The following is a 13,654-nucleotide window of genomic DNA, read 5'->3' on the forward strand; positions in this document are numbered from 1 at the left end:
AACCTGAAGTAAGATTCTTACAGACTTGTAGTCAAAACTGAGAAATTTGGACATGTGATAGAAACTGAGTGCAGAGAGGTGCAGGCTGGAGATTTTGTATTTTTGATTTTAAAAGTGAGTACAAAGTTAACTGCAGTTTTATTGAAATTGTGTGCTTCTTTTTTCACCAATCTGAGCATAAATAATTTGTTATTTCTATTTTGCTTTGTGTGCTTATTTTTTGTGCTGTTTGTGGATGTTATACAGACTTGTCGATTTTACATAGCTAGATGAAATATTTTTTGTTCTCAGGTTATGTTTTTCGCTGTTATTTGATTGCTTTTGAGCCATTGAAGAACTGTAATGATAGTCCTTTACTGAGATGTAAGTAATAGCTTCAAGAAGAGTGTAATCAAGTCATTTCAATTCAGTAATATGATAATGTTGTCAGGATTCTTCATTAAGTCACATTAATATTGACTGCTCCTGTTAAGGAAGAAAGTATGACAGATACTATATTGCAGGGATTCACTTGGAATACTGCAGTATTATTCTGGTCTGGAATTTTTTCCTGCAGGTTACTTTAGTATTTCTGCCTTAAATTTCCTTAATAGAAAGTGAAAAATAATTGACTGAGAGTGGCTTAAATGTCAGAGTGAATATGAGAAATATTCTTGATTTTTGTAACTACCTTTACTGAAAGCATTTAAATGTGTTAAATCACTGCTTAAAGAGCTTAAAAAAATACAAAAGCCTCAGATTTTAGGGAACAAGCAAAGCCAATATCCTACAATCTAAGTATGAATGTGATAAAGGATGTTTTAAATTTCATCCATACCTAGGACAACAATTTCCTGCCATGAGATGTATTTTGGGGTCTAATTTAACCCTTAGAAAGAGAGATGAAATGCAGCAAGAGGGACAATATGAAAATTAGGAAAGATTTTATTTTAGCTGGTTACTGTCTTAGCCTTTTAGGATACCCAGAGAGAACGTAGGACGTCTGCCATGGGAGGTGTTTAGATACCAGCTTCTTGGATGTGGGTGACTTTATTCAGACCAGATTCCGTGATATATTTGCTCTTCATAGCTGTATCTTCTGTAACTCTCATTGGTATTAGACTGATAAGCTCATGAACTAAGACACAGTTAATAGAAGATAATGTAGAGAAGTTGTTTTAGACCAACTCTTGATAGCGTTCAGGCCTTAATCTTTGTGTTTGTGTTTTGTCTTTGGTCCTTACCAGAAAACATGACTTAAGTGGACCTGGCTGGATGTCAGGATATGTGTACAGTGGTATGAAATGTAGCATTCAGTATTTATACTGTTAGAAGCTGTGCTTAGCTAATGTTGTAGTTTGTTTCACTAGACATATCTCCGAGAGTAGTAATTTGTTGTATATGGTTTAAATTCACTGCTTGATATTGGCTTGACCTTACTGCTTCAAGGTTAATATTTTAAGGATGCAGTAGATTATTTTCTCTGTGTCTGTTGATCACTTATGTGCTTTTAGAGATGACTTGTCACCCATAAATATTGTTGTGAACTATAGCAGGTGAAAGAGTTTGACATGATAATTTCTGTGCTGGACCAGTCTGAAGGTTCTAGCAGGCTTTCTTCAGCACTGGCTGAAGAAAAGCACAGGCGCATAGGAGAGAAGTTTGCAGAATTATTCCTAGTATCTGTCCCTCTATAACTCAGCACCTTCCAAGCCCGGAATAATGCTTTTATGCTGAGTACCTCCTGGAGGAGTTTGATCTAATCTGTTCAATAATATATTGGAGCCATCTGAACTTCTGACACTTAAGACATCCTGTAGTAAGGAGTTCTCTACTTGAGTGTATTTTCTCTGGAAAAAGAGATATTCCTGTTTCTTGCTCGTAGTTCAATTTGTTGTCATTGGTTTCTTGTACTGAAATAGCTTCTTGTACTTCCACTACTTGTACAGGAAGATTTTGCTTTTGTTGTTCTGGGATTAGTTTTATTCCCCTGGTCGCCTTCGTTCTTCTCTACTGTTTCCTTTTCAGCTATGGCATTTTTGAGCCACTGGAACCAGAAATGCACAAGGTATTGAAACTTAGGGACGTAGTGGTGGCTTCTGTTATGTTTTCTGTTCCTTCCATAATTACTTGTGAATTGTTATTTGCAATTTTTGGACTATTACTGAGCAATGAACTGATATAATGTGCTTCCTTGAATGAGTATGAATGCAAAAAAACATTGTCTTGTTACTCTAGTATTACCTGCTGCATTTGGTCATTCTGAAATTCAGTCATCTCTTGGGTCCGTATAACTTCTGCTTTTCATATGCTTTAAGAAGGCTTTTAAAGTTTGATATCTTTTGCATAGTTTTTTTTTATTCACTCTTTTTCTAGGCCAAATGTGTTGTGCTTTTCTGTTTAACTAGAATAGATTGTAATTTTTACTTTACTCAGTTGAATAATAGAAAGCTATGCCTAAGAATACTCTTGTATTGCTCTGTAGCTGGTTGTGTCTGAGGCTTATGATTGAAGTAGGCAGCAGATGACTGGAGATTTTCAGAACAATATCTATTTGCTGTTTCTGTATAAATTTATTTTACTGTTTAGTTATTATATGCAAATGACATTTACTTAGGCAACCCACCTCTTTTGTTTATAATAGAAGTAAACTCTTCTCCATAAAAGAGAAAAAACAAAAGAACAACTGGGGACAAGTCATGACTGATTTCAATATAAAGTAGTATCCATCACTTAGATGTGAGCAGCATCTGGAGAGGGATCAGTTTCTATATATTCATGATCCCCACAGCCTTATGAAGCTGGATCTTTGAAGGGTGAAGGTGATGCAGGAACTCATAAAGGAAGAACTGCTCTCTGTGCTCTACGGGAGAAAATTTGGGGGACCAAAGGAAGACAACGAAGTAATTAAAAAAAAAAAGTGATACACTAACTTTTATCCTTAGTCATATTCCTTCTTTCCCTCTCTGTCTCCCACTCTTCCACATCCTGTGTTCCCTCATTGCTTTTCTCCCAATTCAGTCCATTTATTGTCAGTGAGAGCAATCTTCTTTCATTACACTAATCAGCCTGTGATGTTAAAGGTCTCCTTCAAAAGCTGTCTACAGCAGTAAGAATAGCGCAGGCTCAAGCAGGGATTTAAAAGTGTCTTATTCCCAAATCTTCGTTCGCGAAGCCTAGCCATGATGATGATGATGATTTGTCTATTTTATGATTTCTTAGTTTAGTTTTATTTAATTTTCAGTTCATATTCTCAGTGCTTACTTTGGTAGATTTTTCCAAGCTAGATACTGGAGATGGTCTTCTCTGTTATTGATGAAATTACGTGAAAATAGCTGTGCTGTATTTTCAGCTGAGTTGCACATGATTGTGCAACATCAATATAAACTTAAGTACTGCCCTGTTTGCACATGAAACAAAAGAAGTGCTAAAACTTTAGACAGAGCTAGTTAGGTCTGTGAAAAGACTACATTGTTTGGAGTAGGCAAAAAAATCAGATAAGCGTGGTAATTAAGTTTCATTAAAGAAAAAAAAAGGTGAAATGGTACAATTCTATAGTACTGAAGGTTTCATTTTTCTGTCAGTGCAGCCAGCTTCTCTTCATGAGCAGATCACAGTAGTTAAGTCAGGCACATACAGTAAGCAGATTTATGCTGTCTTCAGAATTGTACATGAAAAACTCCTCAGTGCTTCAGGCTAAAATTTGATTTGCCACATTCTCTCAAATGTTAAGCTTTTTTATTTAGTATTAATGTTTCTTGACATCCTGTAGCAAGGCCTGGATGGTGCTGCTACAGTGCAGTAATCACTTAAATAAAGGTTTTGCCTTTCCCAAAGCTGTGACCTTACTGTACGTCTGGTTCCCTCACCATCTTACCATGTTTATTTATAAGGTAGTTGTAATTTTCTTGTAAATTGGAAGTACTCCAACACATGTATTTTTGACTGCTGCATGGAATTTTTTTTTTTATTTGCACTTGTTCAGGTCTTACTGCAGGTATTTCAGTATACTCAGAGCAGAAAGTTGTACTACTGTACAGACCTCTTACCTGCAGCTCGACTAATACAAGGCCCTACTTATATGGAGACTAAGCAGTAAAGAGTTAGTAAGTTACTTGTGCCAAACCACAGCAAGTGGTTGTGAGTGGATTTTTTCCAAATCTATGTTAGTACATATAAGTTGTGTTCAGAGTATCAGTGCTGTCATTCAGATACTGAGACAAAACAAATTGTGGCATTGCGCTAACCACGCTGTATTTCTTTTTTTCTTCCTCTGAAGCTTGTTGCATTTTAGTATTTCATTTTGGGCCCAGCTTTCATACTGCTTATGCTGTTTGGGGAAAAATAAGACAAAACCAGGGCAGAATCAGTAATGATGGGGTAAAAAATCAGGTTGTTAAATTTGTACCTGAGTGTAGGCTTGGGCTTTGCTAGTCTTATTGCTAGATTCATCATCAGCACACTGAAACTCTCTTCAAGTAACTCAAGTTTGTGCTGCTTTGATAGTTTATGAGGTGTTTACTAGTTCTCTTCCTTGTTTTCCTTCTCAGATTTTTATCAACAAAATACAGGGGATTTTTTTTTTTTAGTTAGGTTTGGTTTGGGTTGGGTTTTTTTGCTGATGTTGTTGCAGTGGCAATGCTTGTTGATGGGTGAGACTAGAAAGGTCTTGGTTTCTGGGCACTAACTGAGAGATCTTTGCAGGAGTTTTTCTTTTGTTTTGCTTGTACCCCCTACTCCCACACATCCCCTGCCCCAGCTGAGCTATTAAAAGTTGGGTTTTTTGAAAGTGATGTGTGTTAATTTGGCTAGCAGTGGGTTTTGATGCACCTTAAATGGTACTTTCACTGGTCAGTTCTCTAGGGGCTGTCTTGCCTATCTCTTGAAAATATGGGAGACTAGGGCTAGGGGTGAGGGACTGAAGGTGCTACAGTGCTGCCTGGCCAAGTCAGGAGGAGAGAAATGCTTTTCCTTTCCTCCAGTTTTGTCTTGTGTTGCTTGGAGCCCTCCATTTCACCTTTCAAGGCTGTGAAAGGCTAAAACTTTGTGCAGAAAACAGCAAGAGATTTTTTTTCTTTCTTTTATTATACTGGCAATAGAAACTAAAATCTAGAAAGGGGAAAATTGCATGTTGTAGTGTCCATGTCTTGCCAAGGTGGATGTTGGAGTTTCCAAGTGCAGTGTTGCTTTTTAGATAGCAAAATAATTACTTTTAACTGATTTTGTATCATAGCAACATGTCAATTAGTATCTTGCAGCTACCTCTTAATCAGAAGTAATCCAAACACAGATAGAAAGAGGTGGAATGTATTACAGATATTTATGCTTTTGTATGGCTCTCTTGTTCAATTGAGACATAAGGACATAAATTTTTATAATCCTTGGCAATAAGCTGTTTTGAAAAATTGCTAATCTTTTCCACTTCCTTTGCCAGTTGTCAAAACTATCATGATAATAACTTACAATATTAAAGAAGGTTAATTTTATAGTTAAAATTCCAGGCTAGAACTCGGGAGATATGTTTCCATTACTTCTGCTGTGGAATGCTCACATGGATTTAGAGTAAGTTGCTTAATCTCTTTGCCTCATTTTCTTCAGCTGTAGATGAGAGAAGGACCTAGATTTTATATTCTCAGAAGAACATTGGATTTGTCTATCAGTGGGGGCATAGGAACAATACTACAGTACAAATAGAATAATTTCTGTCTTGAAAGAAAACCTAGTTTAAACAGTGAACTGCTGTTTTTACTGTCCTAATTGGCACCTTCACCTCAGGTAGCAATGCTGTGTTTACAGAATGTACAGCAAAGAGAGCCCCTATATTGCTTTGTGTAATTTCACTTGAGCTTTTTTAAGTCTTGTCTTGTAATTGCTGTTCGGTGACACTAACTGAACAGTAGATTTATAAGGTTTAAATATTACAAATCTGAACCTTTTTTCCCCTGGTTTGCATAAAAACATGGAGTGAAACTGTCACTGTGGATTATTTGAGGGAATTTTAGTAATTAGAATTGCATGAGAATTCAGGCTTCTGAGCTGTCATCTGTTCGATTCCCTTCCCAAGTACTAGAAGTTTCAGTAACTTCAGATTTCACAGTTGCCTTAAATATCTGACTTATTCTGGCAAAAGATCTTGGAGATAATATTCTGGAGTCAAATTTTGCAGACCTGCCTGTGTCTGGGCAGTTTTTTTGCTTCTGCAAAGTAGAATTTGGCCATCATGTGAAGTCTAATCTTTCATGTCCTTCTCATGCAAATGAGCTCAGTTGACTGCAGTGGATCTGCTTGTTCTAACTAGGGCTGAGTTGCAGCCACACATCTTTAGGCTGTGAGTTCCAAGATACAGGATTTGAGGTTTCTCTTATGTACACTGGACACAAGGTTTGTAGGTGTTGGCATTCTCACAGAACTGCTTGGGGGGGAAAAAAGAAGGATATTTTGAAAGAGAAGTGATTGAAAGTAAGAACACTGTTTGTGAGTTGCATGAAGGTAGTCACCTATAGCCCACACAAACATGGCAGTATAGCTAGAGCTCTGTGAACTTTGAAAACGCTGTTTAGTTGCTAACGTTACTATGATAAAGTATGTCTGTATAGTGTGGTCTCTGCTGTTTGGTTATTGAGAGTGCCAGTACAGGTTTTGGGTGTAAATAAGATACTTAGGAAGGAAAGCTGTGCATCCCACTCCAGAAACTGGAGCAGTGGATATTTGTGTAGAAGAGCAACATGACACAAATGCTTGATTTTGTTTGTGCAAATGAGAAGGCCTTTGTGATGCAAAGCAGCATCCTGAAAAGGCAAATGTGCTTTTTTGGTTGTAAATATCCCAACTAAATACTGCAGTAATTGCAAGCAGAGCTTGGCATTTTTCCTCTCTATTCTCTTCATCGTTATATTTTAACACGTTCTCATGAGACTATTAAAACATCTTAGTTTTTGGAACATGTGGCCATGTGGGGATAACTCTGTCTACAGATGCAGTGGGTTGGCAGCTTGATTTTGCATGTCTTTTCATTTCCCTCCAGATCCTGTGACCCGGTGTAACCTTTGGTCTCCCTCTGAAGGCCAGGCTGAAGGAAGTATGAGCAGGTGACTGATGATCACTGTCAATACAGCCTGCAGACAATATGGGAATTACTTTAGCAGTCTCCCACTCCCTTGCGCTCCCCCCATCCTCTCTTAAATCAACAAATGCAAATAGCAGCCTCCTCATTTGCTGCTATCTCCAGGAGGCTGCCTGGGCAGCATGGGCTTTGTTGCAGTCCTGCCTATTGAAAAAAGCAACTTCAGCCCTAGGCAGAAGGAAAAATACCAGTGGGACCTGATTCCCCCTCCTTAATGGTTAGTGCTGCTAATATTTGCTCCTCTGGTGTACACAGGTAGGAAGATGCTGAGATAAGGTAGTACTTGATGCGTGTGGTTCAATAGTGCAACCTAAAGTGGTTGGAGCTGATTGCATTGTTACTCTTTGTCCAGTAAATGTCCTTCTGGAAGGGAATAGGGATTGTCCAGTGTCCCGAAACTCATACCTGTCGTCTTAGAACCTGTTGACTTGAAAGTAGCTATGTATTTAACATTATCTGTGTCTTTACTATGCGAGAATAGGAATGCATTTGCTAGATTTCAGCATAGACAGAGGCACAAAGAATTTGTTAAACATTTCTTTACAAGGTCATGATTGTTTTGTTAAATGCATAGTTGTGTGGCAAAAGTAAATAGCTGCATTTTATATTGTTCTAAGCAAATACAGGGCACAATATGTATTACTGCATTGTACAGCATATAGTTGATATTGTTTTGCTTTCCAGACATACAGCTTAACATGAGTTGACATTCAGCAATTCAGGGACATAAAAGTAATGCTGTGCCAGCATTTGGTTAAAATTCTGTTCATCTTATTTTAAGCTGTCATTGCATATGAAAATACAATTTGGCATACATAAATAAAAGGAAAGCGATCGCTTCGCACATCCAGAAGGTGGTCCTTCTCAGATACCTAGGAAATATCATGTCTGTATTTGATGTATTAGGATTGCAACCAGAGATTTCTTCTGAACTGCCATTTAAGAATATTAGATTAATAACCGAATCAGGCAAATAGCAATGTATGTAAATGATCCTGCAGCTCTAGAAATGTGTGTCAGGAGTACTTGTATTTTATAAGAAGTCTGGGCACAGTGTGTATTTCATTTTACTGTGACATTTTCTATTGCAAATACTTAATAACAGTTAACTCCTGAGTAAAAATATGGAGGTAAAGTAACAGTTGTGAAGCTAGGTGCTGGACTGTTGAGTATCACTCAGAGAGCTAGACATTAAAACTCAGTCTTTATATATATTATTTTCTTGAGATCTCATTTCAAATTTATCTTTGTGTTTTATTTTGTGTTTTCCTTTGTTACCGGAAAGCCTCAACATAGTAATCTTTTCGGAGAAGAAATAATCCAAAATCACAAAAATCCAGAAGTAGCAACCCCATGTGCTTCACTTCCAGTCTGCATTAGTGCTTTGGATCAGGCACTGGTGACTGACGTAGTTAAAGCTTGCTTGAACCCTAATTTGCAATACTTCAAAGTTATGTCACATTAGGTTCATAGTATTTAAGGTTATGGTAAATCACTTGAGTTTCACCGTCAGCCAGATGCAAAAGGCTGTGGTAGGAGCAGTGTGATACTAGAAAGCTAATTTTAAGCGTAAAGGCTTAAATGTGTTGTGTGTTTCTTTATCATACTTCTCGACAAGGGTGGTTTGATTTCACAAAATTTCCTATTTTCATCTTCTTACCTGTTCCGCAACTTGTAAAATCTGTCTGCCTGCCAGCAAGCAGGTCAACAAAATGGAATATTTATTGGCCTTCTGAACTTAGTATTTGCTTTTTTTTGGCCACAGGTGCCACTGTAGCATGGTGGGGCACGTCTTTTCAGTGAGGATATGTCCTTATATGAAGGTTCTGTTTGGCATCCTTTTAGTGTTTTAATCTGTCCATTGGGTTGGAAATAGATAAAATAAAATCATTGTTGTTATTTCAGAGAAGAGTGAATTGGATGGAAAAGACTCTTAACTAGGAAGTTCAATTCAGTGAAATCTGATCACATCCTGCAGCTTCACACCAGATTGTAATGCAGTCATATCATATGCATATTGGGTCATATTCAAGTGGATATCTATTGGGATCCCATATTGAATTTGTATTGGGATGGGAGATTCACTCATTTCATGGGAGAAAACCACTTCAATGTAAAGAATGAATAAAAATGATATTGTGTTTGATTTTTGGACGTTCTTCTTCCAAATGGTTTGAGGCGGAAAAATCTGGTTATAGTTATGTGAATTTAACTTTCTAAATTGGCATCTCAGAGAAATGCTCATTAATGACTTTTTACCTGTCATCAGTTTTCACTGTCAGTGGGCTGATTTTCTTTGCTGCTCAAAATTGTTTTGTAGCGCCCTGGAAGTTGTTGGCATGTCTTGTAATTGTGGAAACAGCTCTTAGAGGAAAGGGGATATGTTACAGGCTGTATAGTTTGTGGCCTTCTTCATGAAGGCCTTCTTGATGAATGGCACTTTATAAATATCATAATTAAATTGTGGGAAGCATTTATAAGGTGAGTGGATTAATTATTTTTTTGTTTTTGTTTTTGTTTTGGTTTTTTTGGTTTGGTTTTTTTTTTTTGGTTTTTTTGTTTTTTTTTTTTTTTTTTTTTTTTTTTTCCCAATTCTTATTTGAATGTTTTTCTCTTAGGAAAGTTCCTCTAAAAGAATGGGTACAAGGAGTTCTCTCTTTGGCTTCAATAGAGTTACATAGTTTCATGCCAACCACTTAAGTTCAAAATACAAAGTATATTTATTTTACAATGTAAATTGTGCAGTACACTTTTCTTTTTTTAAGCCTTTGTTAGAAAAGTTGCTTTCCATTGTTCATTTTGAGGTTTTCCCCCCCTTCCCTTTTGTTTTTGTTTTTCCTCAGTTTCCATTACAAAGAGCAGTGCAAAAATCCAATCTTCCCCTTCCAAAGTGACCCGGCGTTCAATGCAGTCTCCACAGAAATCTGCTCCAGTACCAGCACAGCGAGGCAGGAAACCAGGTCGGGGCAAACCCCCTGGACAGTCTGCAGTTCCCAAGAAGGGCCGGTCTCCTAAAAATATTCCCCTGACAAAAAGCACCTCTCATACTGAAAATCTTAAAACAAGGAAAAAAAGTTTAAAACCTGGAAAAAAGGTTAGTCCTTATCTACTACTTTACTTTGTACTGCAAAATTTTGGAGTGAGTTTTTTTATTACTATTATTAAATTTTCTGTCTTCTCTTCAGCCTTCAGGGCTTTACTGTTTTCAGCAACTGATTACAAGAAAAAATCTAGAATAGCTATCCTGGAATATTTCAGTGTAAGAGTCTGTGGATTATTTTATTCCCAAACAACATTACTAAATTATTTATGGGTGAGTAGTTGGTGTTGAAAAATGCTATTCTGGAATAGCCATTCCCAGTAAAATTACAAGAGCCAGGAAAGCCTTTAAGCTTTTTAGTCTGAGTTAGTTTGTTACTGAACCATATATATAGCATGTGTAATTTTTTTATTTTTTTCTTTTGTTTTGGGTTAGAAACAAAAGAACAGTGAGGGCTTTGTTGCATAATTTAGGCTTCTTAAGCATACAGCTGGATTTGCCAAATGAATCTCATGGATACCCCCTAATCCGGGAGATACTACTAGCATGAAGCACAAAGCTTCTTTCAGGCAAAACATTTCTCTAGGTGTGGGCCTAATTCTGCCCTGGTCTGAAAGACATGATGCCTTTCTACCTTTCTCCCTGCCAAGCTGAGTCAGATCTGGAGTGCTGGCAGCTGCCTCCAGCTTCACCTGCAGTGGAGCTGTTTGATTAGGTACACATTGACACTGCTGTACCCTCACCCCACTTCCCGCTCCCATGTGGTACCAGTGCTGGTGGGTAAAATGTCTGAGATAGTTCAGGGAGCTCAACTGGTAGACAACTAGCACAACATCCATCCCTCTTATTTCCTTCTTTGTCTGCTCCACCCCAAAAAGCACAAGTGCTACAACTGCTGCAAGGAAGAATAGGATCACAGCAGGACAGATTTTGGGCAATTTGGATTGCTGTGGAAGTATGATCTATTTTCTGAGGCTTGCTCATGCACAGCAGGCTGTCAAAGAGGAGTAGCAATCCTGCAGTGTCTTTCCTCAGGCAATCTACTCCTTCTTCCTTTGCATTAGCACTAGTGGGGAGGTGGGGGACACTGTTGGGTTTTTTTTTGTGTGTTCGTTACCCACTCCCCTCCAAAGATTAAAAAAGTAGAAGTTTTGCGGCTTTTCTCCTTCACTCTATATCAGTGTGGGCTATGGGATCTATTGCTAGAGATGTGTGGAAAGGGGTGAAGTAATGGCACAGGTGGGAATTCTCCCTTCAGTGACAGTGCTGATCAGTGTAAAGTGCTAGTGAAGTAACATTATTAGAGCGTAACCAGAACTCTCTAGTACAAAACTGGAAGCAGCACTTTGTTGAAATGATGACCACAAGATAAGAAATGATCTTGGGGACTAGAAATTGTAAGCTGAGCACTGTCTTCTTTGCTGCCTGCCCCTTCCAGTCGGACATCCAAACTCATAGGCAACTGGTGGGATTGGTCTCTAGTTTTGTTTGTCTCTTGCTTGGTGTATAAAAGTGCACAGAGGCACAGATTAAAGAGGACAAGGGTGATTCTGTTTAGCATTAGCTAGTGGGTGGGGTGTTCTCCACAAGTTTGGGGAGGTTTTAAAGTACAGCATTGAACACAGGACTGTCAAATCTTAAGGTCTTACTCAGGTATGGCAGGATGCGCACTTTCACGTATGAATTTTGTTCTCTCTCTCATTAAAAAGAAATCGAGAGGCTTTATCTATCTTTTGAAACAATAGTTGGAGATATCTTGCCCTTAGAAGAGGCTTCTGGGCTCAGACTGGATGTCTCAAAGTGTCTGCTTGGAGCACTGCATTTGACACCTGATCTGTGTGAGGTACCTGGGGGAACTGATGGAGAATGGGGGTTACTGCTGACACTCCCTGTCTTGGGGCAGTGAATTTGAGATGCTTAGTGAAATCTGTACACTGCTGATTTCCTCTGTGGGGCCAGGCAACAGAGTTAGTTTCACAGAATCTAAGTTTGATGTATCTAATTTGGGAGTTTTACTACATTAACTTTTGCATCAAAAACTTGAAAAATTAGCTCCTTTTGAGAATTCACAGAAAGTTGTTATTGCTTTGGTACATGGTTAAATTGCCAAGATATTATACATATGTGCAAGCTTTTCTTTGGACTATTATACCTGTTAGCATAAGGGTAAAGAGGTGAAATGCAACTTTGTGGGAATTGTGCACAGACAGGGTGTATCTGACATGGAGTGCCATACAGTCTGTATACCTCACAGGCCATATGCAAATAGTATGTGCCTAGAGATTTGAAAGTGATTTTTTTTCTTTTTTTTTTTTTTTTTCTTTCTCCCCCAAGACTGATCCAAAAAAACTCCTCCAGATTTTAGACTGAATAATTGTGCTTCAGGTGTGAGCTGGCTGTGTGGTAGTTCTGTATTTAGGGAGGTTGGTCTATGCCTGTTACTCTGTAGAGTTGTTTGAATTTCTTTGCCCTTTTAGGTTTGTTATGCTGCAATGTTTATCACAGTGCAGATATTAACTTTTATTGCACAACTAGGAATGTTGAGCTCTTGCGTCATTTTTCTCCTTTATTTAAGTTTTTTTCTAAGCTGCCCTACAAGCATGAGATGCATGATGGATTTTGTTTTCCATTTGTTTCTCACAGTTTGCACTGTATGTTTTTACTCTGTCATAATGAAGAAGAAACCTCTTTACATCTCTTTCATTATATTTTAAAAGTACACTTCGCATAACAGTACAAAGAATTCCTTTCAGAATTTCTTGAGGAAACACCTTGGTCTGAGTATGCATAACAGCCCTAAATTCAACCTCACAAAAAAAGAGTTTTTAAGCATCAGGGTAAAGCCAGTGGTTGAAGTTGGCCCAGTGGTACCAGACTGTGAGCAGTACTCTCTGCAGGCAGACAGAACTGGCAGGGGCCAGCCAGCAACAACCAGACCAAGGAAATGTGCTGAGCCCTGCTGGGAACATGGCCTGCCTTGTGAAACACCATGGCATTGGGCTCACAGCTTCCTGCTCCTCGGTGTGGGATACAAAATGAGAGCCTCAGCTGAGCAGGTGTAACGTGCTGTGTTTTCTTCTGAGGGAGAAGGTAGGAAATGTCTGGCTGGCCTCACCACACTTGTATGTTAGTATGGAGAACAGATGGTTCCTCTTAGTTTAGTGTTTGTATTTTGTTTTCATGGCTGTATTTTTCCTGATTTCCTCGTGGTTCTCCTTGACTTGACCACCCATATTTTCCAGCATGGCGAGGGACAACTGCCGCCCCTGCTCCAGGGGGCCTTCAGGAATATTAGATTTCAGATCAAAAGCTCAGTCTTCCCAAGTCCATTTTTGTTCCCTGTATTAAGGACGGAGAGAGACCTTTCTGTCACCCAGTGTGAAGATACTTAAGCAATTCCTGACAAGTAATACATCACTGCTTGGTTTTGTATCTAACCTGTGCCACCTCATCTCATTCACAATGCAATGCCAAACCTTGGCAGTCTATTCCTTATGTTCGTAGTGATTCCA

At 38.4% G+C, this 13,654-nt stretch overlaps 1 protein-coding gene across 8 annotated transcripts in view; it reads left to right on the top strand.

The window, feature by feature from the left end:
* Positions 1–13,654, top strand: part of SCML2 (Scm polycomb group protein like 2) — a 70,891-nt gene that overhangs the window by 36,887 nt on the left and 20,350 nt on the right. For all 8 annotated transcript variants that reach the window (XM_032679856.1, XM_032679857.1, XM_032679859.1 and 5 more), the window contains one exon: positions 9,946–10,196. In XM_032679856.1, coding sequence (XP_032535747.1) covers positions 9,946–10,196 — 251 coding nt within the window. The remainder of the gene's footprint in view (positions 1–9,945; positions 10,197–13,654) is intronic.

Source organism: Chiroxiphia lanceolata, chromosome 2 (assembly GCF_009829145.1).
Source record: "Chiroxiphia lanceolata isolate bChiLan1 chromosome 2, bChiLan1.pri, whole genome shotgun sequence".
NCBI lineage: Eukaryota > Metazoa > Chordata > Aves > Passeriformes > Pipridae > Chiroxiphia > Chiroxiphia lanceolata.